The sequence below is a fragment of the Gymnogyps californianus genome, chromosome 1 (genome assembly GCF_018139145.2).
Source record: "Gymnogyps californianus isolate 813 chromosome 1, ASM1813914v2, whole genome shotgun sequence".
Lineage (NCBI taxonomy): Eukaryota > Metazoa > Chordata > Aves > Accipitriformes > Cathartidae > Gymnogyps > Gymnogyps californianus.
In genome coordinates, this window is record NC_059471.1 from 33,116,641 (window position 1) to 33,144,359 (window position 27,719).

Here is a 27,719-nt window from a genome sequence, read left to right on the forward strand (position 1 = left end):
GAGGTACCTTTTAAACAATTTTCATTTATATCAGATATGTAGTGCTCAGGTGTTGTGCCTTGCAGGTTGTCTCCCCACATCTATTCTCATCAGACTTCATGGTTCCTGCCCTTGGCCAATGTGCAAATCTGGGATGATCAAAGAGAAAAAGGCTTGGTGGCTCCTACGTGGTTGTTAGTGAACTGTGATGCATATAATGGGATTAGGACATATTTGTTACAGTTGACAGGTTGAATTCAGCAAATGAAATACCTTTACATGTGGAGCAATAGTGGGAGGTGTTGGTAAGGAAAAATGGCAACGTATGTCTATATGCTGAACATACAATCTAATCTTCACACTATGGCATATTTAGATTACTTTGCACAAAATCAGGCTCCTAGAAAGGACAGTAGAAACTTTAGGCACACTGCACACACATCAAGAAAGCCCATACTGTAATCTTAAAAAGATTATTTTCTGCAGTCCACAGGCTTTCTGCTGGTGGCACTGGTCTGCATCATATTTTACATCAGAAAATATTGTTTCTTAAAATAAAGCCTGGAAATATTTTTCTTAGCAAAAGCAGATACAGATGAAAATATATACTTAGACCTATCCTGGTTTGTCTTCTACATGTCCATTATGTGAGAACATCCTGAAAGGGAAACAAGGATCTGGACACCGTTGGAAAAAGAAAAACATCCCTCTTGAAATATGCCCAACCTACAAATGGACCAATCTTAATTTTTTTCTCTTATGTTTGCAGGAGAATTGAGCACAGTTAACTAAGAGGCTGGAGCAATTGCAATGTTACCCTCCCTGCCATGGCAGTTCACACACAAATCTGAGGGGAAAAAACCCCAAAATTTTAGTGTATTGCCAGTGCATCTCTTATTTCTAGAAAGCAAAACCATCTTACAAGGCTCTGTAAAGAGTCAGGTGTTTCACAAGTGACTTGCCAGGTACAGGCAGTAATATTTGTTATGGCTCTTGACATTTCCCAGCTATACTCTGTGTCAGGAAAGGCCAAATGTCAGGCTCAAGTGGTACATAGAGCCCAAGATCCTGGCCTGGTGTTAACAGAGACTTCAACACCCAGGACTGCCAGAGGTGCTGTCACTGAGTATTCATTTCCTTCAGCCCTGCGGTTAAGAAAAGATTGCTTCTTGCTTCTAATCTGCCCCCCCTTTTAATTTCCTCTTCATTGCTGCATATAATGATATTTAATTCACATCTCTGTCTTAACTGAAGAGAAAATAATGGCCAACGGACAATTATAATTTCAGATATAATCCTCTTCCAGGATGTTCCCAGACTCTTGGGACCTGATTAGTCCCAACATGAAAAAAATCTTGCTTGAGAGGTGTGCTCGAGTAAAGAACATTTTGCAAACTGAAAATGCTAATCACATGTTTTGTGGCTAACTTCATAAAGGCAATTCATTCTTCCACTGTTTCTGTATGTTCATGGCTTTCTGTGGAGCCTCTTGTGTATAGGGTAATTCTGTGTTTTGATCAAAGATCTCCTTTTGCTCACTGCTGAGTTCAGTATATACAGGGCACTGCATGCAAATACAGTTATATAGGCTTGGTGAATATATCCCTGTTTTGGGGGTGGGAAGGTTAACATGCATGGTATCCCTCTACTGTTAATGGAGAAAGGGAGATTTTTTTACACAAGCCTCATTTTAGAAGTACTCAGTGATCTTCTTCCAGGAGTTTGGCACTCTCCCTTGACAGCTATATCTGCCTTCCTTAGATAGCTCCTGTGAATAACTTCTACCCTTTGTAAAAGTGCCATAAAATGGTAGTCAAGGGTATCAGTCCTCCAAGTTCAGACCAAAGCAAGAGATGGGTCATGGTCACAGAAGCATTTGGAATGCCCAGATTGCAATTGCATGGTAAAGTCTTGGCTCTGTTGAAGTCAGTAATTAAATTCCCATCAGGTTAAAAAGCCGGGAATTCACCAAAAGACTTTTAGGATTACTTCATTATCACCAAGGCATAATAAAATGAATATATTTCAGAGAGTGAAACTGATTTCACCACAAGTTTTTTTATCAGCTTTTTGTTCTGTTTGAATTTCATTGTTTGAACAAAGCGATGACTTTGACCTCATTCGTCTGTCTGCCTCCAGTTAGCATCTGCAGCAGCTTGGACACAATATTCTGTGGGTTTTTCTCCAGACATGAAATCAATAATATTAAGTAGGGATGCATTTTTCCATTTGAATGCTTGAAGCTGTTATCAGAGCATTTCTCAAGTTCAACCAAGCATCTTACATTTGATGTTGATTCTTCCTTTAATTTTTCCCCTCCGTATCTGCTTTTCAGGCAGTTACCAGATGATGCCTGACTCTGAGGAGGAATATACCCAGGGTGAAATATTTCAGCCATTTTACTAAATTGCTCACTTTATGCTACACTGAAAGTGATGTTATTCCTAACTACACCCTAGTCTTCTCTTTTCACGTAGTATGGTTAATCACTGATGATTTTTACGAACGACAAGTAAAGACAGCTCGTAAATGAGCCTCGTTTTTTCAACAAGCCGGGCAAAGATTTAAAAAGCTAACCCCCTTCAATTTTTGGAGAAGTCTGTAATTCCATCAAACTGATCAGAGTTCAGTTCTTGTACTTCACTATGCAAACCTTTAATGGAAGCACCCAAGAGTACCTGCTGTGAATGTCCCATGTCAGTGTATGTGTTAATACACACCCGCCATAGGATGGGGCACCTCTGTGCTGTGTGACTGCCTCACATCGGGCCAGGTGAGATGAAAAGGGCCCTTGAACACAGGGAGACGAGAGGGAGCTACAAGAATGCAATGCCTGCTCAAACCGTCCCAGTGGTTCGGGACTATGGGACAAAAGTTGGTCACCTTTATTGATGAAGATCCCAAGTGATTGCTGATGCTTTTGCTTCACTTCCTTGTGAGTGCAACAGCCATTTCCTGGCTAGCCCACTCTTCAAAAGGCTTGCTCTTCCCAGAACAACGCAGGCTTGTGATAAAAAATGTGCTCAACATGGCTAATATAAGAGCAATTTGGGCCTGAAGTTACCAGCCAGAAAACCCCAGTGCAGGGCTTGCACACGTCAGGAAATGCGCGTTTCTTTTCTATCTGAGCTTCCCAGGTTTGTAAGCTGTGAACCTGAGCCTCAGCAAGCTGATGTGAGTCACTGAGTAGCTTCCTTGCCTTCACTGGGGTCCTCTGGCCTTGCAGCAGACATTTCTGGAGCACACGGGAGTGAGTGGGCACTGCAAAAAGTGAGGTGATGACAGCTGGGTGCGTTTGAGGGTAGGGAGAGCGTGCTGGCAGCCTTTCCATACCCGAGAGCTCAGGGGTGATGTCCCCCGCAGGGGATGCCAGAAGTTGGGGTTTGCTTCTTTCCTCTATCTGAGAAGGTTCAAAGCTGCATTTCCCGAAATGGGCATGGGCTACATGCACTCTCCAGCCCCTCTGTTGTAACTGCTCCCATTTGCAAGATTGTATTTGGTCAACTAATTCATTTAACAAATGCAGTTAATTGTCTAAAGAGAACAAGCAGGAGTAATGGTGCAGTGCAGGGAGGAGGATAGCCCCTTGAGGAGAGATGTGGGGTTTGGTTTCTCATCATGGATGTATTATGTCGTTAGAAAAAGGTGCAAGGACCCTGTACCCTGATTGGAGTGGGGTGTAAAGCCCCCAGGGATTACAGAGATCCATTTACTGTCTGCATTCAAGTTCTTCTGTCCTGGTGTGGCCAGGACCAGGGGGTGGAGGAGTGGCCGTGCCTCTTTCTACTCCTTGTCTTTTCCATTCCACGCATTTATTTGTAGCCCTTCCATCACTCATTTCTTCTCATTTCCTTCAATTTAAGGCATGTGGAGTATGATAAATTCAAGCAGCTATGACCGTTCGCAGATCAGCAGCTTTCCTACTTACCTTGGCAGGCATGAGGAATGACCACCTCATGAATTCAATACCACAATGCCTGAAAAATAACAGGAGTTTAACTGGCTGTTTAGGACCATGTTATCAAAGAGCCTGCTCAGCCTTCAGGAGTTCTTACACACTGATAGATCAAGTCCCCCTGAGTTACCCCCTTCACCGCCCCAGCTCTGGTTCAGCATGTTAGAGGACAGCAATGGAGTTTCATTAGCACGGTGCAGATCTCTGCTGGCTGAATCACAGTCTCTGCGGTTTCAGCCACGATCTAACCCTACAGGGAGCAAACAGCTACGGCAGACCGAGGTATATTCTGACACAAAGTGTGCTACCTGAAGCAGATCTGGGCTGTAGCAATAACCCCTTTGTTAACGTGCAGCAAGGAATCACACCACTTCCCTTGCCCCTAATTAAAAATGTCAGAGTGGCATCGTAACGTGGCTTTTGATTGGAGTGAATTCCCATCATCTGAAGGAGGAGAAGAGAGAACTCTGAGACACAATGATAAAACCCATTCAGCCACCCACTCAGCAAATCACAAAAGTTTTTTGACTTTAAATTTCATATGAGCTCCACAGAGACAGTTCTTCAATGCCCAGAGCTACCTGACATTTTAATAATATCTGATCATTATGTGCAGCCTTTCATCCCAAAGCATTTTCCCCGAGTATTTATACTGCACACATATACAGGAGTCATCCTGTCATCTCTAGTGAGGAATAACATTCAGCCTTATACATATGCAGCTGTGTGCTTAACCCACACAGTGTACAAGGCAGATTGGCTTGTCAGAGCACTCAGGCTCCCCCGCAACCACCTGAAGGATGATGGGCCACCTCTGCTTCAGCCACAAGCCTGCTACTGCAGTCCTGGGGGCTGTACACCACATTCACACTCCCTCCAACCCGCTAAAGTCCTTCAAGAAATAGACAGCAAAAAGTGACAGAAGCAAGAAAGGAACTTCAATATCCTCAGGAGACACTCTTCATAGAATCACAGAATGGTTTGGGTTGGAAGGGACCTTAAAGATCGTCTAGTTCCAACCCCTCTGCCATGGGCAGGGACACCTTCCACTAGACCAGGTTGCTCAAAGCCCCATCCAATGTGGCCTTGAACACTTCCAGGGATGGGGCATCCACAACCTCTCTGGGCAACCTGTGCCAGTGTCTCACCACCCTCACAGTGAAGAATTTCTTCCTTATATCTAATCTAAATCTACCCTCTTCCAGTTTAAAGCCATTACCCCTTGTCCTATCCCTACATGCCCTTGTAAAAAGTCCCTCTCCAGCTTTTTTGTAGGCCCCCTTTAGGTACTGGAAGGCTGCAATAAGGTCTCCCCGGAGCCTTCTCTTTTCCAGGCTGAACAACCCCAACTCTCTCAGCCTGTCTTCATAGGAGAGGTGCTCCAGCCCCCTGATCGTTTTCACGGCCCTCCTCTGGACTCAGTCCAACAGGTCCATGTCCTTTTTATGTTGGGGGCCCCAGAGCTGGATGCAGTACTCCAGGTAGGGTCTCACCAGAGTGGAGTAGAGGGGCAGAATCACCTCCATCGACCTGCTGATCATGCTGCTTTTGATGCAGCCCAGGATACAGTTGGCCTTCTGGGCTGCAAACGCACATTGGCGGGTCATATTGAGCTTCTCGTCAACCAACACCCCCAACTCGTCTCCTCAGGAAGAGTTCATCATCCTAATCAAGATCCAATCCAAAGGAATGAGAGCTGTAAAAAGTTTGTTTCAAGTACTTTTCATATATTCAGATGTGAAGATTCCTGTGAATATGGGGTTGCCCTGAATTTTCAGATACCTAAAATCAATATCTTTCAAATACAAATCCTTGCTGAAAACCATTCACTCTCATAAAACATTTAAGGTTGGATTTTTTCCCCCCAATTACTTCCTTTTATTTCAACAAAGACATTTTCAAAACAATTCTACGCATCCCAGAAAGGAAACGAATTGCCTTTTTTTTCTCTCTTTAACTTTTTTTTAGAAGTGCCTCATTCTCAAGGAGATTGCTAGAGCAATATTTGTGTTAAAGACCATTTGAAAGGGCTTTCACAAGTTCTGAGTCTCAAGTAAACACAAAGTATCCCCTCCTACAATGGCTTCAGCAGAGCTGGTGGGCAGGCGGTGCTTTCGTTAGCCAACCATTGGTTTGCTGCAATTCCCTAACACAAAGTGTGCAAAATGACAATTACCTTTTCCCTTGCAAAACAACCACCTTCACATCACATAAAACATCTGTGTTAAGTCATCAGGAACCTACACATAAATCCAGCTTTAGAAAATGAAGCAACCTGATCATACTTTTAAAAATAAGCATGAAGTAACTTTCATATTAGTCATCCATATTTTGCATATGTACGTTCCCATAAAATAGATGTGCTCAAATACAATGAGAACAATATAAAGAGATAATTTCAATGAGAAAAGCATTTTCAGATTATTGCTAGTTGCCTAAACTCAGCAGGTGAAAGTTATAATAGTAAAAGCTTTGTAATGAAAAAGTTAAAAGCATCTCTCTGGCAAATGGATTGGAAAAATAGGATGTCAAGAGCACCATAATACAATTAATCTTCACTCCTGAAAACACTTCTATCATGTAGGATAAATCAGACAAACAAATCTTAGATGCATAGAGGTGCATTTGAACTGCTTCGTTTGCAAGGTCTTATATTCGTTGTTCTAATTTTTCTTCATTGCTGTTCCTATAATTTTAATGTCAGATAATTTTTCAAGCCAGTTGTCAACTGTTTATTTGTTAATACCAGTGCACTCTTAAATTTACAGTCATGGTAAATTCTATATTAGTGTATTTTAAAAGTAAATTTCTGTGTTAGTGTACTTTAAAAGTAAATACAATGTGCTATGGCTGACAAAACCAACACTGGTTTCTTGCATAGCACAAAATAAGTTATCAAGTTTAGGCTTGATCTGAATGAAAAGGTGACACCTGGTCTATATAATTTCTAATGGTAGACCAGTCACATTCACCAGCAGTGTAGCATATGGCAAACATGTTCTTCTGCATCACTAGGTAGATAGTAGGAGGAGAAGGATCCTCTGAGACCCTGGAAAAAAACATTGAAAAACAAGGAGTTTTTTTACTGAATTGTTGACCTCAAGCTAACTCTAAAAGTAGTGCAGGCTGCTTGTGAGAGCTCTGGTTTTGGGCAGATGGTTGGATGCCTTATTCCTTGCCTTATTCTTTTTATACGTGATGCAACACTGTAGTTTGTTACTGTAAACTGAGTTGTCCCAGTGCACACAGAAAAGGCCAAGAAACCTCTCTACATATAGACAGTGTGTCAGCAAGATCACCTAACTTAATGTCAGCCACTTTACTGAAATCAACTCTTAGGCTGTGAGGAACCAGGACTGTGTAAAATACAACATTTCTAGGAAGTAGTTAATTTGCTAGCATAAGATCAATTCATTTGCAGCAACAAAAGAATTATATGAATCAAAGATTATGAGCAATTTTCTAGTCATTAGAGTATTTTTAGAGGAGTAGTCAGCAGAGAGTCAGAAACAGTCACTGTAAGAGGACATGCTGAAAGAAAAGCTGTGTAACACACATGATCTTCCTGGAGAATTTTGAGTTACTTTCAGAGTTCAGACACTCAACCAGATTTCCACATCACATCACAGCACAGTGCATAGCAGCCCATGAAGGGGAACAAGCTCCATTAAAGGAAGAATTAGAGCCATTTGGCCCAAACCAAGCATTGTTGCTGTCGGGAGTTGCTGAATCCTGCAGCCTGACAGAGGCAAGGTGGTTGTAGCTCCATGCAACCAACCTGGAGTGAGGCTGAGCACGTATTCCCCACAGGCACATGCACAAATACACGTATACAACACATGCATCACATGCATACATATACACAGGGCCAGCCACACAGATTAACACAAACTCAGCATTCATAAACACAAACAGTACTGATGGCCTCATCTTGCTCCCCTTTCTGGCTGATCAGGATAAAGGTCCATTAGTGGGAAATACATATGCAGACTTACACATATATACAATGCGGATCCCTCCAGTAACTGGCCTTTGACTCTCAGTCTATCCCATAACTGGCCCCTGCCTCACACATACGTGCACACACAAACAGGTCTTTTAGTCATTCCCCAGACCCCACAGTGTCCCCAGTTGCTGGCTTGGACCCCTTGGTCCCTCCAGTAGGTCATGCACAGTCTCTCTGGCCTCTCCTGGATCCATCCCAGACCTATGGCCACTTCAATACGTGGCTTCCAAGCTTATTATCCTACTTAATGGCTAGTCTGGCTTGATGCTCACCAGTGATCACAGAGCAGCATACGCACACACTCTGGTCTCTCTAACTGCGGCACCCCAGTGCCCTGTGAGCCCTGGTCCCACTCCAGCTGCTGCACTCAGACCCCCTCACACCCCCCCATGCACACAAAATAGAGAGTCCCTCACCCAAGAAAAGAGTTAGAAATTGAGTTTAATGAGTGTAATGCACTGATCAGGGCATGACATGGCCAGACAGGTGTACTGACCAGCAACCTGTTTACATGTGACCAGTCCCTTTTATCCCCTTCCCAAACCACCATGATCCCTCCCTTTTCCTGCCTTTTGTTTCCCCACTAAGGACCCTCAACTAAGTCTTGTACAATCCCAAGGTGCTCTTCCCCTACATCCCCTAACAAGTCCCATACCCCTACAGGCAGTGCCTCCCTCAGTCTGTAAGATGATCCAGAGAGCATTTCCATTGACTGGTCTTGATAGGTGTCACACTCGACCCCTGGGGCTGATGCTCTCCTGTGACAGCCCTGGGAGGAGCTGGGTCAGGGGACTCTGTTTTCTCTGGTTCGGTTATCGGGTTTTCCGCATTTGTGATGGTGCCTCTGTCCTTCTTTGTGCTCATGGAGATAAGACTTTAATCACAAGTATCAGGAGGAAGCAGCAAGTGATGGTGGTTGGAAAATCCCTTCTGCAGGGGATGGAGGCACCCATCTGTTGATGACACATCCCACATATTGTTTGATGGTGTAGAATTGGGATGTTGCAGAAAAACTGCTGAGGCTTATCCAGCCATTGGACTATTACCACTTGTGCATCCATGTGCTCTGATCCTGCAGTTGATCCTGCTTTGAGCAGGAGGTTGGACTAGAGACCTCCCAAGGTCACCTGCATGATTTTGCAATTCTGTGATCATCTGAGTCACGATCATGTCTGTGAGTGTACTCATATGTTGCCACATTTGCAAGGAAATTTGATTTAAGTTAAATTTAAATAAGCTTTTTCATTGTAGTTTAGCTCAACTTGGATTGAATAATTTTGTATTCACCATGGATAAGAACATAGACAAGGACAGTAGCCCATTCTCAACTGACAGCCATGTTAAGCTGTCAGAAGTTGTCCTGTACCTCAACCTTGCCTGTCCCCATAAATTTAAGATGCCTGATTTGATGTGCATTGAAATTATTGCAAGTCTTCCATTCACTTGATTGGAAATTGAATTAGGCTCCATTCAGGTTAAAACAGCAACATTAAATTTTCAGATGTGGGTCTGAAGTACATTTAAAGAAAGACCAGCAAAGCAAACACAACTATACTAGACTTTAAGAGATCCCCAGGTAAATGAAAATAAATGAAAAACGTGCAGTCTTCATGTGGCAGGCCAGTTTCTACCCACGTTTGCAGCAGAATTGTCAAACCTGCCTGGCTGTCAACAGCAGGTTGGGCAAGCACATCTGAAGTCTAAGCCCAGTTCTGTGGACTCAGAGCAGATACACGTATGCCTTTCAAGAGCTTAAGGACTGCAGATTTAGTATCACATGTGCATGGTTCTTTCTTCTATCAAAATCATAAAATTACCTTTTCTTTTCAAGCTTACAGCATCTCTCTGGCCTGCTGTTAACAGCCTGCAAGATTTTTGCTTATGTTTCAGATATATAGTTTTTTTCTCCTCCTACTCGTTTTCTCTCATAAATCTCCTGGCTGATGAGAAAGTGTGGTGTATCCCTTACATCTAACAACGTTCAGCAGTTGCTCTGTCATATGCCTGCTGTGTCCAACATCTAGTCTTTCCTTCTTCTGCTACTGTTTTAATGCCTCAGACAATTGGCTTTGTACATATGGTACAAACGCCAACATATCCTGCAAACTATTCCAGAGTCTGGTAGGATTTTTTTTTTTACTGGGTCTTTCAGAAGGCACAATATTATTTTTACCCCCTCACCACACGATTCTGCAGAATCCTGTATACTACAACAAAGGGAATGAGGTCTTTGAAGATAATATGCAAGCAGTCATCATTCCCCCTAGATTTAAAGGTAATTATCAAATATTTGGATTACCCAGATAGCGGAGGGAGTATTTCAGCTCTTTGGATATTTGTCATTTGCATCCTGATCACATGCCAGGTGTCTTCAATGTCACATTCATTAAATGCCATATTCTGCCTTTCAAGCAGAGTCCTGTGCAACAGGTGATGTGGAACTGCACTCTACTACTCCAGTAGTAGAACAGCTACTGTTCAAGCTCTGCTCAGCTCTTGGTCAGTGTTTATGGGGAATGGAAAGTCCTCACTCCCCTCTTTTTTAGGGATGCTGGCTAGCATATGGTTTCAGGATCATAGAACTTTTTAGGCTAAAGAGAACCAATTTTGCTAAAGAGAGAAGGCCCAGGCAAGAGCAGATATTTTATATTCTGTCTGCCTTTTTTGCACTGGTGCGAGACTGGCCTTTAGAGGATTAGTGATGTCTGGATTGAGAACTTTTTATTTAATATCATACTTTCCCATAGTGGGAAAAAAGAAACCAATGAAGGACTGAAAGACCCAAGTCATCCAGCCTAAATATCTGGGGCTTTCTGATCTGCTAGTCCCCTGGAGTGCAGAGCTAGCCTTTTGTTCTTACAGTACCTGTGACTATCCTCTGTAGAAAGTCACCACATCTCTTCTACTCTTCAGGACTTCTGTGTCTCTCTCTGCCAAACGCAGCTCTCTCAGCAGTCACGGTCTTATTTGTTGTGTCTACAGTGTGGGACCCAGCTGCTCTGTGGTGGGCCACGGTGGACAGTGAGACCAGGCACCTTTTGGAGCAATCCACTTCCCCATGCCTCTGCATTTGCTTCCAAAAGAAGCCAGGGTACATGAGAGAATAACAGAACCCAACTTCTGTCTCACCTCATGGCCAGGACATGGCTAAGGTATACATCCATGTGCAAAAACTGCCATGTACAACTCTCCACAGCCATCAGCTCCGTGTCAATGGTGGTGTCAGAGGTCTGCCTGTGGAAATGAATAGTCCATGTGAGAAAATTGTTATTTGCCATCCTCTGTTTTATCCAGTACGTTCTCCTGAAAGTTTTCCAGAAAGACTCTCTCTCTGTCTTTCCCTCCCTGGTTCAAAAGCAAGGAGCCCCGAATGAAAATGCTGGTCCCAAGGGGTGTCTGCAGAATCATAGGGTTTGTCAAGCCCATGAGGGAAATTCATGTCTTTTCATCATCTGCTAACGGATGAAAGTGTCGTTTGCAGGGAAACACTCCAAGCTGGCAATGGTGAGAGCATCACACAGAATGGTTGCATTCATGCTGAGCAGCTCTGGAGCTGTCATCATCAAATCGGGCCTCCATGTTCTCCAATACCTGACATAATTTGTGAATAACGAATAGGGCCAGGTCCCTAATGATCTCCAGGTGTGATTTAACCTGGATTAAGCCTTCCACATACTGTATTTAGTTCTTGCAAGGTCATTTTGCTTCTAATAAGTACTGGTTTGCACATGCTTAGCTGTGTTCTTGTGCTTTAATGCAGTAACTGACAGATGGTAGAAAAATATTCCTTTTATAATGAAACCTGCTGAAGGAGACTGCTTAGGGCCTCAGAAAATATAATTTGCCAAATAAAGGATGGTCTCCAGGAAAGAAAGGAAATACTGTAATGTAGTATATATTAAATAATTTTCCTCAGGCTGTCATGGTTTAACCCCAGCCGGCAATTAAGCACCACGCAGCCGCTCGCTCACTCCCCCTCCGCAGTGGGACGGGGGAGAGAATCAGGGAAAAAAAAAAGTAAAACTCATGGGTTGAGATAAAGACAGTTTAACAGGACAGAAAAGGAAGGGATGTTGATAATAATAATAATAATAGAATATACAAAACAAGTGATGCACAATGCAATTGCCCACCACCTGCTGACCAATGCCCAGCCAATCCCTGAGCCACAGTGTCCCCTGGCCAGCTCCCCCCAGTTTATATACTGGGCATGACATCACATGGTATGGAATACCCCTTTCTCTTGTTTGGCTCAGCTGTCCTTGCTGTGTCCCCTCCCAGCTTCTTGTGCGCTCCCAGCCTCTGCTGGCAGGGCAGTATGAGGAGCTGAGAAGTCCTTGACTTAGTATAAACACTACTTCGCAACAACTAAAACATCAGTGTGTTATCAACATTATTCTCATCCTAAATCCAAAACACAGCACTATACCAGCTACTGAGAAGAAAATTAACTTTATTCCAGCTGAAACCAGGACACAGGCATCTGGTGATCAGTAGCTTTTTCTCACGTCAGAGAGGTGACCTAACTGTTTGTTTCCAATTAGTTATTGCCTCATTCAGCTTTGTACTCTTAAAAGTCTTGTTTCTGTGGGTTGGCATAAGTAGTGCCCCTAAAAATGTGCAAATTAACTGTGCGAGGATTTGTTGTAGAGGCTTCATAGGTACCAGATTTGCATCTGCAGTGTGTAGTCAGATACTTAAGGTTTTCACTTACACTATAATTAGCCTGGTTTCTGGGTGAATTTCACACTCATTTTTTAGACACAATTATGCCCATTTCTCTTAAACCACTATTAATTCCTAGCAGCATTGCTACTGAATCCTTTATGTGACCATGCACACTCTGGATTTTCTCATGGCCTGTGCAAGCTTATTTTGGCAGCTGAACACATCAGAACTGTCTAATTCATCATCTTCTGTGAGGCAGGTAGTTTTGGATGGCAGAAACCTCTCCTTTTCAAACCTCCAAGAACCTGCAGCCTTCTAAAGCCAGTCGTTCACTGAGTAGCTATCTTTGCCACTCTTAGTTTCCTCAGGCTCCCCCATAACCGATTTTTTACTCTTTTATCCTCTGTAGCAACACACAGTTAAGGAAGACTTGATATGACTTCCTTTAGCATCCATTTACACTGTCCTATAAATCATACAAAATGTTCTGCACAGGCTCAAATCTAAGCATTAAATAAGAATCCATCTGTTCGTTGCTCCCAATGGGAATATAGTTTCTTTCTCTGCATCACTGCTTGACAAAACTTCTAATCCCATCTGAAACTGCTAGTGTGTTGTGTTTGGGGCCTGTTATATCAAATACACATCTCTCTGCTCTCTCCTTCCCCTCTCAGGAATTGTTATTTTTAGACTGCTTTTCTATCTCTGATGGAGTCAAAAATTACATCTTAACCTATACAAGCTCTGGTGGCATATGCTGCTCTGCTCTTCTGCTGCAGTATCATGAAATCTGTCATCTAGCTCTGTTCTTCTGATCTGTAACCCCCTTGTCATTACTGCCCTTGCGGAGAAATTCATGCAGACACTTCTCTTATTTCTGTTTCTTGCCTAGGTTTTCTTTCACTGTTCTTGGATGTCATGGCCAGCAGTAGATGAATATTTGCATTAGCCTTTGGCTCTTGCAGGAGGGGAATCAACAGTACTGGACAACTTAGAGCATACTCCTGCTGCTATAATGTGCCCTATGCATTACAACACTACAGGAGTGTTAGTGTCAAGGTGATGTAGCTGCCAGAGCGCTCAGGCACACCATTATTTTAAGAGGGGATCACTGCAACTCTTGAACTGCAGACTCCCTCCTACCTGTAGGTGTCTAAATCTGTGCTACAAGTTTCCCTTTGCAGCCAATGAGGAATATAAAATAGGCACCTCTAAGGTCGAATTTATTTTAACCTAAAGTAAACAACTAAAATACATGACAAAAGTTATTCCATTTCTACTGACTAAAGAGGCAGCAAAGACTGACTAGCTTACATGTACACAACTACACATAGATCTCTGGCCAGGAGACATGCCTCAGTTGGCCACCACAACTGCAGCAAATCACAGGTGACTCAATACATCTCACTCCCCTTCACTGTGGGCTAAGGTCTGTCAGAGCCCCTTGCTGCTGGGGGCGAAGGATGCACATGTGCGTGTATGTCACTCAAATGCACATACAGTTTCTTAGCTGACACATGGCAACTTTTTCCTCTTCGCAACGCGAGGGAACATTTGAACCCATGATGCATCTGAGCCATCAGGCACTGTGTATCGGGCAGCTGCTCCTTGGAGCCAGCCTATAAAGAGCACAGAGTACATCACTGGGGGTTTTTTGTGTTGGTTGTTTTGGGTTTTTTTTAATTGAGAATAAGGAAGTGCCTGACTCTCTTTACCAATCTCACAGATTGTGAAGCCTTCAGTCATATATGAAGAGGCACATTTGACATATTTTGGAGTTTTTGCCTTTTATTAGCATGGAGTATTCACACCTTCAGAAATGCCCTGGAGTGACCCAAGCCCAGTGTCTCTCTTTTATTGCCAAAAATGCTTGCCAAGAATTTTGGAGCAAGGCACCACCTCGAGTGCATGTTCTAGATGGGCCACATCATTACACTGAATAGTGCAAATTTGCTTGCATTTAAGGCTGCCCAGTCCCATGCAACTCCAGCTGCTTACCCTGACTCCCCCAACCAGAACAAGAGCACCATTCCTGCACAGTCCCACCTCACACCACCATATCTCCAGCCCTATGCTCTCTGCCTCCGAGGTTTTGCATGGAACTGCTGAGCGTTTCACATAGCAGATGCAGCAGTGTGAGTCACTGCCTCACCAAGGAACGAGTTACTGCATATCAGTTGCTCCATGGAAACAGCCCATGTATATGCTTGAATATTGTGCAATGCACTTTGAGGCCACTTACATGCCTCTGAAATAAAGATAATTTGTTTACTTCACATATACCCAGGAGAAGAGCAATCTGTGTCAGACAACCGCCTGGGTACTTCTGATGGAGCATCTAACATGTGATAGCTTGGCTGAGATTTGGATGGTTCAGGCCACCTGGTTGCAGAAAAAGGAGCTCAAAGCAGGAGCCTTGACTCGTTTGCCCTTAAGGCTGGCTCTCTTTCAGTCCTCAAAACAAGGTAGCTTTATGCAAACCACCTGTTAGGAATTGTCCCTGAAATGTGCTGACCCCTAAAATGTGCCTGGGAATTGTCTGGGACAGGGGCCAACACCATGCCAGGCACTGGTCGAAGAGTATAACAGGGTAGATGATTGTGCTCTAGTAGCTAGAAACATTGCTAGTGACTGTTGAATTTACTCTTATAGCTGTAGCTGAGTGTTTCCATTCATGTTCCCTAGAGGCAGTCTTTGTTTACAGCTTTAATAGCTAGAAAATGTGAGTTTTCTGACCATCCCCACATTTTATGGCACATCTTTCAAGCTGTTATAATGAAGAAGCACTAGAAACAAAGTTATTACTTACTCCACAAGCAAAATTTCTCTTCTTGGCAGCTCTTGGCATAAAAGTATTTCAAAAAGTGTCTTAATATTCTGCAAACAAATCAATTATTTATAATTGTCTTGTCTTTAGATGTGAATTAAAGTAATGGTCTTTTTTATAGAGTTGAAAGGAAGCAGATAGGTTTAATTGAAGTAAATGAAATCTACATGACCACCTGTTTTTTTTAAAAACTTTATAGGAAATCAATGTATTGACAGTAGCATTGGTCAACCAAGACAGAGAAAAAAATTCAGAGAAACGAAGCCCGGGTCTAAAGTCAGAGAAGGAGGCACTATTAATAGGTAAGATAATCCCAAAGAAGATTTTTGAGAACAAAATGCATTTTAACAAGTTTTTGTTTTGCATATGTGTTTACTTGCATCTTTGTGCTAATAAAAGTAAAAAAAAAAAAAGATATTTTTTATTTTTCATCTGTATTCACAACGGCTTTTAGTAAGAGAAATCCTAAAATACAAGTGAACTTCTTTCTGAAAAATTTGGCAGAGTTTAATGAAAGGATTTCAGGTATGAAGAAAATTGCAGGATCTGCATTTAGACTTACAGTATGAATGTATGAAGATTTTATTTACATCAAGATTTAGCAGGCTAGAATTGTATAACTTGTTATCTGATTATTAGACAAAACGGTGAAGGAGACGGGGATGGAAATAATATTAGCAAACTACCAAGCAAAAAATATTTATACTGGATGTATTAAGCAAGCCGGATTTATGCTTTTGACATTAGGTGAGGGAATTAGCAATATGAATATTTATAAGGAATACCACAAGGACCGTCATATCCTTTACCTAGAATAAAATCTTTAAACTCTTAAAGAGTGCCTAAAAGCTAAAGCTTATAGGCAGTGGGCCAGCTAACTGGTACCTAGCATTTAGCCACACAGGAATGTTGGCTGTACCCATGCTACCCTTGGAGAGAACATGCCCCATTTATATCTGTGCACGTTTTGCATTTGGTTTCAGTGGGGCAGGTTTTCGTGGAGCCTAAAGGCCCACGGTCCAAAGTGCTCCCTATGGCATGGTTGCCATTCACGGGAATGCTGACCTGAAAGACCAGGTTTCATTTCTTTGATTTGGTCTTTTCACAAAATCAGCGGTGTCCCGGTAGGTGATAGTTCCAAAACTACTTTAATTTGTTTAAATGCAACTCATTTGCATCTGCTAAGCACCAGGGAAGTTGCTGGTTTATTGCTGGGGCATGGATTCAGACAGTTCAGACCAAAAAGGTCATTTAAAAGTGAAGAATGTATTTAAATGTTTAGAGGGCTTAGTACACAAACTTCCTGTGACTGGTGAGATGTGGAACAGTGGGATGTACAGGAATGTATGAATTGATTTAATTTTGCTTGTTATAATAAAATCTGGAACTTTTAATTGCAATGAAGAGTATTTGATCTATTCACAGATAACTTCTGTGCGAAGAGTAGCAAGGATGGGACTTACTTTAAGAACAGAATAACGAACTTCTTTTTCTAGGTCACTCGTTATTTGACTGTAACAAGTGATGGCAGTGTCCCAAAGTGGGTCCCATCCACCAGCTGTCCAGTGGCACACTCAGATAAACAGTGTAATCTCAGTCCAGATATTACTGGTCATAATACCCCCACAACTGGCTCATTGTTACAGTTCAAAGGCAAAAGATTGCTCAAGATGGGTTTCATGTTATCTCTTCCTCTGAGGCATGTTCAGATGTGGCAAGGGAAAAACGGGCCTTGCCTCCATCCATTCACTAAGTTTGTCTATATTTTGCACAATTCAATACTGTCTTAGAGGAAAAGAGCATTAAAGAAAAAAAAAATTACTAAAAAGTTATCATGGAACTCCAGTCAATAACTACAAAATATTTTCGAATGACTTTTTATTTACATTATATGAAAGAACTAGCTTTGAACATCCTGAATTGAAAAGCCTTGGGAACACACATAACAAACGCAATGCCACTGGTAAAATGTGATTTGAATACAAATTGGATTTCCAGTCAACCCATCCCAGTGTGATGGTCTTGGCTTTTGCTTCAAGAGCTCTTGTGTGTGTGCTTATGGTCACACACAACACAAAGGCGGCAACTGCTGCTAGGACTCGCCATAGTATAAAATTAAATATACGCTCCTCCCTTTGCAGGATCAGAAGTTTGTAAACGCTATTGGAAAAATGAGGGACGAAAAAAGGTGTTCTTTGCAAAGCCACTCTAAAATGAGTTAAATTTTACTTATCATTTTCCACCATGGCCAGTATTTGGGGAAAAATGAAATCCAAGATTATCCTAATTCATTCAGCATCAAGAAAGCAGTATGGCCTGCAGTACACAAGATACAGTGACCCATTTTTGTCATTTGTAAGCATTTTTAATCCTGGTGTTTATGCTTTAAATATAAGGAACTTCCCCTAGGGTGGTTCAGCTAAGAAACCCATCCAAACAGAGTTGAAAATATTTGCTCTGATTCTTACAGTTCAACTCTCCCCAAACAGTAAGTAACACACATGCCATTTTGTATTTTCACTGTTTGTTTAGAAGAGGAGAAATTGGACAGTGCTTTTAATAGCAATTCTGATGCCCCAAATCTTCTTTTCTCTGGTCATCATTATTATTCTGTCACTTGATTTTCACTGCAGAAAAAATCTCTAGACTTAGATCCTGCCTCTTGATAAGCCACTTTTATTCCCATACCTTTTACAACGATCCTATAAATAACAAGGAAGATAGACAGAACTGGCTCTCTTTTAAGAGAAAGTAAATAAGTAAATATGTCATAAAGGATTTGTGTTTTCTTCAGCAGCAGTTAGGGGTAATACGGATTAAACACTTTTCATAACTAGCATCAGCGTAATTACTAGAAAAATTTGAGGGAATGAGGTTTCTGACACAATTATATGAAACATTTTCACAACAGAGCATCCAGTGAAGGGAAAAAAAAGCAATAATTTTACCATTGCAATATCCACAATTTTATATTGGTAAATCAAGCATAAAATTGGTAGTTGAAATGCTTCCAGCAAGTCTTTGTTTAGAAATTCCTTTATTCATCAGTATATTATCTTGGTCACTTACTTGCTAACTACTGTCATTCCTGAAGATGAGCTATTGTGTTTACCATGTTATTATGACTGTATTAAAAATGTGCCATTTTGTTATGTTTATTGGGTTGTGTAAGAAAAATAAGAATCATAATTCATACTGAAAAACCTGCAAGAACAGACTATTCAGAATTATTTTGCTTATTTTAATGATATATTGTCTGAGGTAATTTCAATACTTTGTGTGCATTTGTTTTTAATACAGGTATCATATCCACATTTCTTCACGTCCACCCTTTTGGAGCCAATATAGAGTATCTTTGGTCTTATATGCAGCAGTTGGACTCTAGGGTAAAAAAATTTAATCTAAATCTGTTTTCTCTATAGAAATATTGTATTATTCTTTACTGCAGGTTAAACTCTTCTTGCGTTTCCATTAGAAAGATAATGGGATATGGGGCTTGGGGGTTTGCAGTCTTTATTCATTCGCAAATTACAGTGCACGTGCTTGTGTTGAGGTCTTTGCCTCCCGCTGCTTAGCTATTCTTTGTGGCAAAGAAGAGCAGAGCTTTAAATGGCAAAGACTAGCAGCTGATTTTATGATACATGATCCTGAAAGAAAGCAGAACAAGAGGCAGGTGTGGCCATGGCCATCAAACTGTGCAGAGTTTTAGGAGATGATTCCTTATTCTTCTAAAAGTTGTTAGTCGTGGGTCACACTGAACATGAACTTTCATGAACACATGAATGGACCATGAAGCATAGCCTTCGTCTCCACATGGAAGCGGAGAGGGCCTCATAAAGGAATTGGCTGACCCTATTGCTAAATTCAGAGAAGGTGTGGCCGACACAAAAGTGAGGCCAACACACTACAGTGTGCAAAGTGGTTTTTAATGCATCAGTTAGTACAGTCCATAGCCAATACATACCTGTAGGATAAGATTCATTGACTTACTTTTAAATATCTACTGTAGGATGAGATGAGATCAAGCCCCAAAAGGGCCTATTCCTCTCCTATTCCTGAATATTAAGCAAGTCAAGAGTGAGAAGCTCAACTGTGAAATAGCCACTTTTGATCAGGTGAATGCTACTCTAAGTGCTAAACAACGGCTCTGCAGGATGCTAGACTGCATGAGATACATTGCAGATGCAGGGGTCACCCTGCAGTTAGCCACAGCTCTGATCCACATCTGCCAATACTTACTTTGGACACAGGGATGATGGTGCTTGCCCAGATCTTCTTGCAACACGGAGTCAGGATGTAGCTATGGTGTGCACGTGGACTCAGAATGTGCGTGGCACTCCTTGTGTGGTGATCGTTAGACACAACTCCTTTGATCCTGGTAATATTGTTCCTGAATGCTCCCTCCAGCCATGTCACCCATAGCCAAGATGACTTTCCAGCTGCTTTGATGGGCTGCTTTGATGGGCTGCTTCATGCCTCTGGAGGATCCTTCCTCTCTTTTTCTATGAAAAAGTGTGTAGCTAAAAGCAGAGGAGATCCTGAGCTAGAAGCCCACTGGAAATAAGACAGGTTGCATGGATGAGTGAGGAAGAATGATGAAGTTCTTAGGCACTATCTTCAGGCCATGGCAGCTCAGATTTACTAGTGCTTTACAGTCCCACAATGAAAAGGGAGTAAGGGATGAGGATGGTAGACAGAGGTGAGAAACTGGTGAATTTCAATTTAAAAAAAAAAAATCTGATTTCATCAAGACCTGATACATCCAGAGCTTCACATCTGCAACCATTCTTCTTCTGCTTCTCTGTTCCCTGCCTCTGCCACATGTACACCTTCCTTCATCTTGTCCCCAGTTCCTGCAGCACCCAGTCCGTCCAATCTCCTCAGTCATCTTTCAAGTCTTTCCTTAACACACAGCGTTTGGCTAAGTTTCAACTGCTTTTTCCCCTGGCTGACCCCTCCAGCTCTGTATCTCTTGAGTGACAACAGCAATCATTTAAAATACAGGCTCCTTGGGCTCCAGCCCTGCTGCTCATTGCTCCTGCCCACTGAGCTCTTCAACTTTCTCCCCCTTCACTGCTGTGGTCCCTTCTTGTGCATGTCTGTGGGCTCTGTCCTTGAATTTGTACTCACGTGAGTAACGTGTTGGCTTCTGTGAGGCTGCCAGGATCAAACTCTTAAGTTGCAAACACAGCCTTCATGGAAGGAGCATTGTCTCCATCTCTCCGAGGTGCCAACGTACCAGCCCTTGCAGCTACCACTGGACCTACCCGCTGCATAATAAACATGAGCCGCAAAATTTGACCTCGCTGGTTTATTTTGGAAGTAACTGCTTGTAGCAACAAATTACTTTTTAATAGCGCAATCCAGAGATGCAATCTCAGAGATGAATTTCAATTACTTTCCATGGTTAGCCTGTCATTCCTCACCTGAACAGGAATGATGAGGTCAGCATACCCATGTGGGCTGAGGGCTCAGTACAGAGCTCAAATACATTACCCAAAGGTAACCAGCTATCCGTTACTGCCATGAGAGTACGTAAAAGATGGACCTGATTACTCTGGGGCTTTAGACTGCCTCCAACACTGATTTTCGGCACCACCTTTAACAAATCATTTAATCTTTCTGCTGCACTAACCTCTTCAGGAAAACAAGAGGTGATAGATATTTTCTTACCTCCCTTGGGTGGAATGAGGTATAATTAGCATATTTTATGTTTATATACTGTTTTAAAAAGAAAACTTTTCACCATGGAACGTTCCTACTAATATGAATAAGCAGAAATATCATCATTGCCAGAGAAGCCTATCAAACCATGGAGATACCTGTGGATAACAGGCAGCACCCATAAATTTCTCTACTGTTCCTTTCATGACCATCACTTTAGAAGAAGTAGCAGTAGGATAAAATGGTTCATTTTCCATGACTGTTCATTTCTTGACTTCCCTACTGATTATACCAGAAAGGTTGCCTTTGTGAAAGCGTTTTCTGCAAGGAGAGCATTTTTCCCATTAAGAAGGTGACCAGTCATTAAGGTTTCAAAACCATAAAAACATCCTGAGCAATGCTGAGTCAGGAAATTTACTGCTTAGTTATCTGGGGCTGCTGAACTGGGCCAAACTGGGAGAAGATGGCCTCATAGATAGTCAGCCCTAAGTAACAAAAGTGAGCTGATTAAAAATAAAGTCCCTGTGTTAGTTTTTTTGCAAGAGAAAAACTGATGGAGCTGGGAGGAGGATTCAAGAGCTCATGGGATGAGAAGGAAGAATAAGGTCCCATTTGCTTCCTCCTCCTCACAAGTATACCCACAACTGTAGTTATTAGATGGACTTTGTACCACACTGTGTGGCAGCAGCCCTGACATAGCAGTTGTCATTCTTTTACAGTGGGATGCCACTTACAAAAGCAGAATCATTCCTGCAATGAATCTGCACTTGCTTTGGAGTCTGGAAATTCATGACAGGCTAAAGTTAAAAAAAAAAAATAATGGTTGGTTGTTTTCATCTGGCCTGGATTTCCCCCCCCCCCGCCCCTTTATTTCTGTTCTCCATATTTCCTCTTTCCAATCTACAGGGCAGCTTTCTCACTTTCATTTTACCTTTATTTCTTTCTCAGATCTCTGCAAATGAGATAGAAATGCTTTTGATGAGACTGCCACGCATGTTTAAACAAGAATTCACTGGTGTAGGAGCAACACTGGAAAAGAGGTGGAAGTTTTGTGCCTTTGAAGGAATTAAAACTATCTGACTGTGACTAGTAATGAAGCTATGCAGAAGAATTCCTAGAGCATGGCAGGGTTATAAAGTATTAAAGTAAGAAATTTGGATTTGGGCACATAGTAGTATGTTTTCAAAGTTATCCAAGCCTAATTTTAGTTACATTTGTGACGTTCTCTTGTGAGTGGAAATGTAGTCGTGCACCAGTTCCTAAAATAAAATAAAATTTTAAAAAAAGTTTCAAAATGTGACAGAACTGTTTCCTATGAAAACTGAAGAAGGATACCACAGTCATAATGATTTCAAAATACTACATGTCCTACATCTAATAAAAGCTCATTGAGCAAACAGTTAAGGGGAAAGATTGCCCAGTTATGGTCGCTAAGCTACAGCGATGTATATGTAATATGTAGTAGAACTCATTAAGTTTCATTATTGAAAGTTCTTTCTGTTTAGTAAGAAAATTGAGTAATTTTACAGTGAGGAAAAGCATACCAAAAGAAAACTTGAAGATGTGTCTGAAGTTATTGTATTTTGTAAATTAAGTTATAAGCTGTACCAGGGATTTTTGCCTTATTGAAAGAGGCCTGAAAATGTGATTGGAGTCCTCAAGAATGCTTTATCAAGAATATTATTTTTCTAATGTAACTATTCTCCATTACAAGTTCTTTTAACATGGATTGCATATCAATTTTCATAAACATGTAAATAAGGAGGAAACCAGTGTTACTGTATTGTATTTGGTATGTAAAATTCAGGTTTATGCATCAAAATAAATATTCAGTTGCATTACTGTTACAAATTTTATAGCAGATATATTAATTTTTATCAATAAATATGACTTCTACCATATTGTTTGTACAAGTTTTTCTTCTGATGTTTTTGAATTTTTATCAATCTAGCAAGAGTGTCCTGGCACTTATCTTTCTCCTACCTAAACTATTAATTGCAGATAACTTGGTTAAATTAATCGGGAATCAAAAAAGAGCTTGCAATATTAGCTAAGATTAACATAATTAAAAATGTTGGTAGAAGAAGTACCAGCATGGACCTTTGTTTAGCTGAACAGATTTCATTTGTTTTTTTCAGACAAGCAGCCAGGTTAAAAATGAACACCTTCAAATGTCTCATTTTCAGTGTTGTGTTGGGTAGTTGCGATGCATCCTATTAGTTACTCCTTCTAACTCCCAGCTAATGCTTCTGGCCTTTGGCTAGCCAAGGCAAGGAATAACTCACTTTTGGTGGTGTCCCTTAAGTAGGGACATCAATGTAAATTATCATTTAGGATTTACTGTCAAACACAGTACTCCAGCACTCCTGTAAGAGCCAGCGAAAGCTGGAGAAGTGTGTGTATCAACCAAGCCAGGAGAGTATGGAAGGAACTGCTCCTCCCAGAGCCCTCCTTTAAAGAACTGCATCAATACAGCATTTAGCATGGTGCTGGATAAGAAACAGCAGCCCCCTCCAAGTCACACCTTTATGTAGGCAGAGGAGCCAGCCACAAGAGAGCTGGCCCTATAAAGTGGGGCAGCAACAGCAGGAAATATGGCAAATAATTGCAACAGATGCAGGGAGTATCCAGATAAATGTCAGAGTGATGTTTCACTCAGGTTCTTCAATAAACAGCAATTAGTGTCAAATGCAATTAGTCATGAAGGAACTCTCCTACATGGCTGTTAATGATTACTGCTTTAGGACCTATTTCTCTTCTGGCATCTACCTGGAATATAGAAATATTAAATGAAATGTTAATTGTGTACAAAAGGGAAACAGAAAGAGGCTTAGCAGGTCTATTATGGGAGAAAATTATGCTTTCAGCCAGCACACGCAAAAATTTTTTTAAAGAACATACATCTCTGTTACGGTTGCTACAGAACCTGTGTTAAGGTAAGTTACTTAGGTGAAACTAGTAATTATATGCCAGTTATGTTAATGAAAATTAACTAGTTTAATCCAAGTAACAAGTCTTTCTTCTCTTGTGATCATACAGATTTATGAATAATTCAGGCAAAAATGTGTTAGGTCTGACAGCTCTTATTTAAGTACTGTAACATAAATGTGTATGGATGGCAGTTAGGCTGGGGAAAAGAGATGTGAGAAAACTTCCACCTCAGCTTTCTTCATGCCATACTTATTCATTATATTCTGTCCTCCCTTTTCTCTTGTGTCCTCCTTTTTTTTTTTGCTCATCTGCTCTCCCACAAAACAACTCCAATCCCAGATAGCTACAAAACATCTTAAAACTGACAGGACCTTGTAACCTAATCACCATATTTACTCTGCATGTGTTTTCTCTTCCTTTTTCCTTCCTGGGTTTTTCATGTCTGTCTAGACCATAAGTGCTTTAGGAGAGTGACTCTTTAGTCCTTGTGTACTACTAGCTAAAAGAGAACCTCCTTCACTGGCCTTTAGATACCACCGTAGAAGATCTAAACTTTAAGTATAAATAGCATGTAGGCATCCTGCAATATTGTAACGTATCAGCTGAGACCTTGAAACTCGGGGGGATCCTCATGAGGATCAGGTTGGGCCCCAGAACTGGCTTTAACATTGTGTGCTCAGTGGCTTTGGGGGAAACTGGATTAAAATGCTCAGGTCCATCACTTAGCTGCTGAAATGTCCTTATGATGACCCTTAGGGGATCCAGCTGGGGGTCCCAAAGTGATACAATGGGATGAATATCAAGGATGCCACCTTTGAAAGATATCTAGACTGGACATTAGGAAGCATTTCTTTACCGAGAGGGTGGTCAAACACTGGAACAGGCTTCCTAGAGAGGTGGTCGATGCCCCAAGCCTGTCAGTGTTTAAAAGAGGCATTTGGACAATGCCCTTAATAACATGCTTTAACTTGGTCAGCCCTGAAGTGGTCAGGCAGTTGGACTAGATGATCATTGTAGGTCCTTTCCAACTGAAATATAGTCTATAGTCTATTCTGTCTCTTGCAGATATGTTACTTGTTACATCAAGACAGTGATGTTACATCAAGACTATGTCTTGTTACATCAAGACAGTGATGTTCTGCAATCCAACATTAAATTCTGGCAAAGCCAGCTTGTCTGAGCAGTAGTGTCAGTCAATTTGATGTCATCATAGCCCAGAAAGATGTACTCCCTATGAAGTGCATCACTGGAGGATGGCTGTAAACCCCTGGAGCCATGGCTGTGGGTGACGGTGCTCTTCTTAGCACTGTTGGGCATTGCAGAAAAGCAGCTTGTGAAAATGGCATGAGGTGATGCCACTTATCTATGATAAAAGAAGTCAGTATGGTAGAAAAGAAGACTAGCCTTTCTCTACGTCACTTTATCCTGATGACTGGAACAGAGGCTTGGTCAGCTGCAGCAGAAGTCAGCACGCTGTCCCCCAGAAAAAGGAAGATGTTGAGGCGGCCAAGTGGTACTTAGTGAAAAGAGGCAGTGCAAGACCTAAAGCAAGTTTCTCCAGCTGAGTCAGGTTGAAGGAGGATGCACATTTGGCGAAGACTCAAAGCCATTTACAGTTAGCAGGATCCTCACAATGGTAGTGGGAAAGAAAACAAGGGACAGAAAGGCCAAAGAGGCACCACATCATCGGGCTAACCACAAGCTCAATAGGTGAGACTTTGCAATAGCCTGGCATGCAACTGCAAGTTATGGCAGAAAGCTATAGCAGTGTCCCCTCTTCTCAATTAGGGACTAGTGGAGCCGGAGAAGATTTGGTTTCTAACTGCCCAAACATGCTGAGGGTATTTTGCAGGGAGTTGTAAGCTCAGTTGGCCTGAACTCCTGTTCTCCCAGGAGAGCTTTTTAACTCATCCTCGGCTTTGAATTGTCTTGGAGTGGTGGCATGGTTGACTTTCATCACTTTAGAGGGCCAGCCTCTTACTGCACTGTATTTGATTCCCACTTGAAGGCCTAAGAGATACACTGTGCAAAACCTCTTGGACAAATGTGCATTTCACCCTGCACATTCAAGGGAGATGAGTGTAACCTCTCTGTTAAACTGCATTTTATGCCCACAAGAGACAGTAATGTTTGATGAAGACTGCATTATCCCCATTACTAAAAAGGAAATTTCTAATATCTCCTCGTGCTATTGCACATAGTGGAGTCTAACTGTTCATTGAAGTGTGCATGTTTCAGGCGAAACTTGCATGTTCACAACTGCCAGAGCATCACATTCACTTCAGGAACAGCTATACTGAGATTTAGAGAAAATCCTGTATCGAGCTATGCTACATTTAGCTACACATCATGTACAGTAAATGCTGTGGAATCTAAAGCTAGAAAATTTGTCATAAAAGCATTCTGGGTGGTTTGTTTAAGTCAAAATTCTGGTCTTGCAAGCATTGTTTTATTTAAAATCAGAATAGCTTTGACAGTCAGTGTTAGTATGACAAAAATGTTCTGCGCTGATGTGAGTTGATTTGGGGAAGAGGAAGAGGGAAAGGAATTGGTTGGTTTGGGAGATAGATACATTCTTTTTGTGCCTCCAGTACCAGTAGTAGCCAGGTTTGATACAGGATTGATGTCCACTTTGTCCACTTAACAAATGCATCTCAGAGTTCAGCATTTGAAGTGTGAGGCTTTTATCTTTTTCCTGTGAAAGGGTACAAGTTGTCCCTTGACTTGTCACTCTGGTTAACCTGATAAGATCTGCAGCTGTTTTACCCTAACTTTTCCCTCAGAAAGAAAGTAGAAACAGCTGCAAATTCCTTCTGGTTCTGTTCTGTAGTCAATCTCCTCTGGAAGCAACTGCTGAGATGCTCAGGAAAAAAGAAATCTTCCTAAATTTATTGGCATTAAGTGCCTATAAAGCAGGACATGATCTGGAGGAAGCCATGCCTTCTTCCAGGCTCTCCAAGAGCACAGTCAGTGTGACTGCTTGGACTGCAAAGGGCAACTATTTACTTACTGAGTTAAAACTGAACATTTCAAAAACAAGTATGTCAACTGAAAAAGCAGCCGAATCAGGAAATTATGCTTACAAGGTGCAGATCCTCTGACTACATAAAACCATTACATTGAATACGTGGAAATCCTAATTTATAAACAAAATCAAATGGATATGCTCAGGAGTACCTTTGATTAAGAATTTTGCCTTACACCGGGTAATAAACATTGTGCCTGTTTAGACTCAATGGGCTGACTCCAACGTCATACTCCCTCTCAACAGGGATATTTGGGGGGCAGCAAGAGGAAAAAAATATGTATTCCTTTAAACCTAGCAGAGAGCACTCCTGCAATCCTACCACAGCCATATTATAACCATTTGCTGAGACTTCTGGCTGGTAAGTACTTCTTGCCAATTTATGTACTTTTATATACGTAACATTGAAGCCTAAAAAAAAAAATCATCCACTTGGACTGCTCGTATCTTAGCCATGTCACAGTTAATTCTGTAGTCATCCCAATAGCATGTGGTGGATTAAAATACATCTCCCATAAAAGCATCCAGCTGTAATCAAAGTTATCAAGTGATGGAAAAGGTATTTTTTTGCTTGATAGTTTGTTAGAAGAGATTAGCATTGTCAAAATTGTGTCCTTACTTCCTAACTTTTGCTGGCTTCTTCTAGCCAGTTTTACTTTTCTCT

General features: G+C 41.6%; 1 protein-coding gene across 1 annotated transcript in view; it reads left to right on the forward strand.

Moving 5' to 3' along the window:
* ENOX1 (ecto-NOX disulfide-thiol exchanger 1) overlaps window positions 1-22,990 on the forward strand; it is a 371,798-nt gene extending 348,808 nt beyond the window's left edge. The window contains exons 15-17 of the mRNA XM_050897187.1: window positions 15,635-15,737; window positions 18,736-18,821; window positions 22,048-22,990. Coding sequence (XP_050753144.1) covers window positions 15,635-15,737; window positions 18,736-18,821; window positions 22,048-22,179 — 321 coding nt within the window. The 3' untranslated portion in view covers window positions 22,180-22,990. The remainder of the gene's footprint in view (window positions 1-15,634; window positions 15,738-18,735; window positions 18,822-22,047) is intronic.
* The last annotated feature ends 4,729 nt before the right edge of the window (window positions 22,991-27,719 follow it).